The sequence below is a fragment of the Prunus dulcis genome, chromosome 6, assembly GCF_902201215.1.
Source record: "Prunus dulcis chromosome 6, ALMONDv2, whole genome shotgun sequence".
In the NCBI taxonomy this organism is placed as follows: domain Eukaryota; kingdom Viridiplantae; phylum Streptophyta; class Magnoliopsida; order Rosales; family Rosaceae; genus Prunus; species Prunus dulcis.
Genome location: NC_047655.1, coordinates 22,510,464 through 22,516,463, shown reverse-complemented (window position 1 = coordinate 22,516,463; position 6,000 = coordinate 22,510,464). Strand labels below are relative to the sequence as shown.

The window sequence follows — 6,000 nt, the reverse complement described above, 5'->3', positions numbered from 1 at the left end:
AATGGTAATGAAAGGGGTGCTGAGCTGACAATTTCACGAATTTTGCGGGGGCCAATTGGGATTTGTGAGAGACACATCTTCTGGTTTTGCGAGGGCCGCTTGGGGTTAATAATCATAATTTTCAATTTACTTAGAAAAAAAAAGACTTTTTTTTTTTTTCATTTTTACTAGGATAGTTTTTTCAAATGATGTTGAAACATTATAAATATCAAATGATGTAGCATATAATCACAAAGTTGTGTGTAGTATGGTGAATAAGATGTTGGAGATCAATAAAAATGGTAAGGATTCAAAATCCCTTATTATTATTTTAATTGCCGTGTCCTATATCGCGTTTCCGTGTCCGTACAACATAGGCTGCATCTTTGAAAATGAAAATCATATTAATTAGTACTTGACGATAAGACGTTTACTAGAAGATGGTGACTTTACTATAGTGCATTCATTAAACGGGGGGTGAAGTTGTTGGGAAGAGACCAATGCTTTCTCATTTTCATATATACCAAACATCATCCATGTCATGATCGATCAATTTTCTTGAGAGGTATCAGTTTCCAACAAGTTTCATACTCATGGGCGGAGGCACTTGTGTCTTATCTTACTCCCCATCATCACATTGTGGAAAAATGCTCATGCTTCCAATTTTCGTGTTTTATTTGAAGTGGTTTATACGCGCTCCTTACCGCTGTATGACAATTAAAAAAATTATCAATCTATGTTAGTTATTACAAAGATATCCAACTCAGTTTTTCTAAACTGACTATTAAATCTGTGGTTGTAAAAAATATAAACAAACACGCCAAAACTACCAACTACCGAGAATGATAGCAATTCATTGATGCTGTCACCAAGTAACACTAGAGATTAATAAAAAACTGTAAGAAATGTTGATTTTCTTGCATCTTTCTAATTTGCACAAATCAATGATTGATTGATCTGACTTTAAAAAATGCTTAATCAACAAAAAATCCCGAAACAATTATCACTCATAAAATTTGAACTTGTGATATCCCCAAATAATACTTCACTTCAATTTTCTCTATTACTACAAACTTCTTCTTTGAAATTTAATTTAATAATTAAAAAATGTTTATAGTACATAATAAATTACCCCAAAAATAAAGTTCTTATCCAAATATAACATGCATCTCAAAAATCTCAACAGCTCTCATTGCTGTCAATCACGGAAATGCCAGGCTGATCATTTTGATTACAGAGCTCACAGTCACAGCAGATTGGCCCTTGTCGCGACAAAAGGCCTAATTTTTTCACCCCAAAAATGAAAGAAATTGCGTAAGTGACGTGGCACGATATGGACATTCCGATCCTTTTATAGACGTCGAATGGGCTGCGGGGCCCGCGCCCTTGACCTACAGCGTGGTTAAAGACTATACGGAAACCCGAGCGTGTCATGGGCTCACTGGTTCAATCATAAGTCCCAATGAATTTCGAGTCGTTGAAAACGAAACGCTGGTTGGTCCACGTGTCGTTTACTTGCGTATGGATAAATTCGTCCATATCTCATCTTGCTCAATCGATTTTTTTTGGGGAAATTATGTAAGGATAATTAATCGATAATTGTCTAGAATGACGTGTCACTTTGTTGCCCGCCTAATCTGTAATCAACTTATAATTAAGTTGACACATATTGTCCTACGTGTCATTCGGCTGTAATTGAGGAATTTTTTAATAAGGGGAAAACATCATAATACTAGTAGAAGGTGTTGTTTAGCATTTTGTTCGACAAATAACCTAACATGTTCTAAACTGTTAAAATAAGTATGGCTTTATGTAGGATAAGAACATAATAAATATATTATTAAAATGAAAACTTAAAAAATGGTTGAACAGTCCAACTAAATTGAGCTCTTAAACTGTGGATAAGGTCCTATATTATGGATAAAATCCTAAAATTTGGATACCAATTATTGTTACATTGTTTTATTTGGTTATTATTAGTTTAACAACTAAGATTTTGTCGTATCATTTACTAAATTGATTGAAATTGAATTTGAAAAAATATATGATACATATAAATATTTAGACTTTGAGTTCAATCGTTTTAAAAGATTGTTGACCTGTATGTCGACATATCAAGAATTAGCAATCACTCACACGAACATAAACAACTTGTGTACTATGAGGGTCTTTTTTTTATTCACTTGCTTACGTATGACTTAATCGTTAATCATATATTTTGATGTGCATCACTAATCACCTTGTGGCAAAAAAAAGGTAAAGAAAGAAAGTAAGAAGCAATTAGGGCATGGACATGATGTAGCATCTCGTCTCCATACCAAACATATGAGGAGGCCCACATTCTAGCATTTACCATTTTTTGTCGTTTAGCATGACAAATGTAACTTTGTACGAAGAGCGAAAAAGGGAGCTTATCCATTACACTCGCCATTATAAAATGCAGAGCAATCAACGTTTTCGGTCATAAAATTTTCTTACCAAAAAAGAAGCAAAGAAAAATAGTCCGGACTGAAAACAGAGCAGAAACAGAGCCAAGACTTCAAAACTCGGTTCTTCATTCATCAATGGCGTCGAGGAAGGCCATCTTCCCCACCTCGTCGATCGGCGACAACCCAATTGGCTCAGACGGGCTCTTCGAGTTCGACGAGGCCGATATATGGAGCTCGTCGAACCCAGTTGCAGAACAGAAGAAGAACGCCATACCCAGTTACAGAGAGCTGAAGAAAATGGGGAGGAAGACGACGATGCTGATGAGCATGGCTGATCAGAAAAATAGTGCCAAGGTGACGTCAGCGTCGTTGCCGGTGAACATTCCGGACTGGTCCAATATTCTGAAAGACGCGTACAAAGACCAGAGGCAGAGGGACAGCGATGAAGACCGTGGAAAAGAAGATTTTGACGGTGGCGATGATGATGATGATGCCGGAGATGGAAGGGTCCCGCCTCACGAGTACTTGGCGAGGACGAGAGGGGCTTCGTTTTCTGTTCATGAAGGGATTGGGAGGACCTTGAAAGGCAGAGACTTGAGGCGAGTGAGAAACGCGATTTGGAAAAAAGTTGGGTTCGAAGATTGATCGGTAGCAAATTTTAGGACTTAAGGCCGAAAAAAAAAAAACAGAGACTTACTGGAACTTTTGGTAGGGCAAGCAAAGAAAAATTTGAAATCAACGATGACTGGTTTCTAATTTAATTTATATCTATGATCTCCGTTAAACTGGTTTGATATTTTAGAAGCGACTTGGCAACGGATCTTGATCTTATTTTGATTATTAACAACGTTAATGTTTTTTTTTTTTTTCTCTGGTGCTGGTTTGATCTTTCTGGGTTTGTTTTGCTTTGGGTGCCTGAGTTTTATGAGAGGACCTGAGTTTTGCAGAGCCCAAAGTCTCTTAATGATATTTTGGTTTTGAGATCAGATGATGATGGCATTTTCTGTTTCTTCTTCTTCTCCAGGTTGTCATATTGATGATGACAATGAATGGAAATATTAATGATTATTTTTATTTTTATTTTTATAAAAAAATTTGTTATTTATTATTTGGTGTTATTGTTATTATGGGGTTAATGGATTGAAACAGAGGAAATTAAAAAAATTGAAGGTTTGGTTGGTAAGGATGGTAGGTGTAAAAGATACAGAGCAGCTAGAAGAAGCCTTGAAGTGAAATTTATGCTCCCTTGGGATGACAAATGACCCACAGCTACTTGGCATTCATTTTCTGTATAAAAAAGAAAAATAAAAGAAAGACGAAGAAGAAGAAACGTTGGTTTTCGTAGTCGGTCGTTGTTTGTACTTTGTATTTGCATGCTTAAAACAGTCGTAAAAAGTGTCTATCAACTTTTGCTAGGCAGATACACTCTTGGGAGTTGAATGTGTCACCATAATGTCAACATGTATACCCAAATGGCCCTATAAAAAAAAAGAAAAAAAAGAAAAAAGAAAAAAAGTTATTAAGTTAGAAGAGAAGTGTGTTATAAAGTTAACTTATGATGACATAGATTTACTATTCATTGGGGCTTGGACGAGGTTGGAAAACTAGATTCAAGACGTTTTGAGGTTGATTGGCACCAAATTTGGATTTTAACGATGACTTTGTAAATTCAAATTCCCATTCAAAACCAATTTCAGGTTTACGGTTTAAGCTTCATTTTTGGTGTTCTTTGAATTTTTGTGGATGTGTGTTGATATTGTTTTCCTTTCACAAATTTATTGTCTTTGCATTGAATATGAGCTGGTTTTAAATGTGCCTCATATTGTGAGGTTACCCTTTTAAGGTGTTGATGCTTGATTATGATAGATATATTGTTGATTGGGGCGTTGCCGCATTGGGGCCATGGAGTGATTAGTTGGCGCTCTCTATGCCATGTTCCCAAGGAAAATGAGCGATATTTGTTCTTCCTTTTGTCGGCATCGTTTTAGATTTGTAATCTTGGTTTTTTTGGTCCACAAATTCTATGGGTTTTATGTGTTTTTTTCTCTCATAATTCCATAAACTTAATTGAGTTTGTTGAGTGTTTTAGTCTCTTTAGGAGATTCATGTCCGTTAGTGGCCAATTTTGTCCTTGATGTTATTGGACTAAATTTGCGGAAAATTATGATGATAGAAATGAGTCATAGAAAATTTGTTTTTGAGAGTGATTCTCTCTAAAATCATTTCAGTTTTACTGTTTACTCATGCGATAGAATCTAATAAGATTCTATCGCCATTTTATAAAATAAAAGCAACGACTTTATATTGGTTGAAAGAAGTTAACCATAAAAGCAATAAAATGTATTATAGAGAGTTGGATTTAATTTCATCATGACTTGAAAGGACTAAGTTCAATGAATCAATTGGAATCATTATATTCCTTCACATTATTCTCCCTCACACAACTTTATATATATATATATATATATATATATATATTTATCAAAGGACCGGAAGGGAGATTTGAATTCGGAAAATTTTTCGTTATTAAGAACCTTAACATGAACTAAAATGCAATTGAAATCCCACAATCCAAAATGGAGCCATTCATGTTATGTGCAATGAAAATTTTAAATTTTCCTTTAACCTATTCCTTTCCATGAATCACCAAAAGCCAAAACCCTCAGCAGTCAGCAGCAGCAATAAGTTTAAAATTATGTCAACCTCTCTAGAAGGCCCTATAAACAATATGCTAATTATAGCCACAGTTAATAACTGAACATATAAATTGAAAAACGACAAGCAGCAGCATGTCAAAGTTAATCCTTGACCAGCTGGGCATCTCCACACCAGGAGACGAAAAAAAAAAAAAAACTAAAAAAAACAGAGCATCTCTCTCTTGAGCCCAACATAAAATGCAATAATAAAAATGTATTGAACTTTGACATCATCAAATGGTTATATCCAATCCAATCCAACGAACTGCAATTAATAAATAGTAGTACTCTATATAGGTTTAGTAATAAACCAATGAAACCAGGGGCGCTGCTTGATTTGTTTTCACACCCTCTGTTTCCAATTTCCATTTGTTTCTTCCCCACCGATCGTTTTGGTTGAGTGAAAAGGATATCGACAACAATAACAAGCAAAATGCCTCACGTTTATTTTAGCTTTCACTTTTCATGATGGGTTATTGGAACTGCCAAAACCATCTGGGTTGAGTGAACAAATAAAGCAGCTTTTGGGTTGGGTAGATTGGAAGAACTTTTGAGCTTAATAGATGATTGTAAGCCGTTGATGCGTTACGAGACATGCATGTTTTATCGGTTTATAGTTACTCTTGCACGTGAGTGTAGATGAATGTAAGTTATATATGCATTGCACGACTTGTGTATAATGTATCAACGGCTCACTATCAGTCGACAAGTGATGACAAGAAACTTCCAAAATTTATGTATCTTTAAACCTGAAAGATGCGACAAGCAATAGATGAAAGGAAACTGTGGGATGATGAGATTTGACACAAAACTCAGTGATGTGCTGGTATTTTTACAGATATGTGGGCCTGTGTATATTAATTGTTTCTATGAGCGTAGTAGATGATTGTAAGCCG

General features: G+C 35.3%; 1 protein-coding gene across 1 annotated transcript; it reads left to right on the top strand.

Annotated features, from left to right (window-relative positions):
- Positions 1-2,438: 2,438 nt before the first annotated feature.
- LOC117633217 lies at positions 2,439-3,394 on the top strand. The gene has a single exon (XM_034366934.1). It carries the CDS (start codon positions 2,544-2,546, stop codon positions 3,051-3,053), a length of 510 nt encoding a protein of 169 aa, XP_034222825.1. The 5' UTR covers positions 2,439-2,543; the 3' UTR covers positions 3,054-3,394.
- The last annotated feature ends 2,606 nt before the right edge of the window (positions 3,395-6,000 follow it).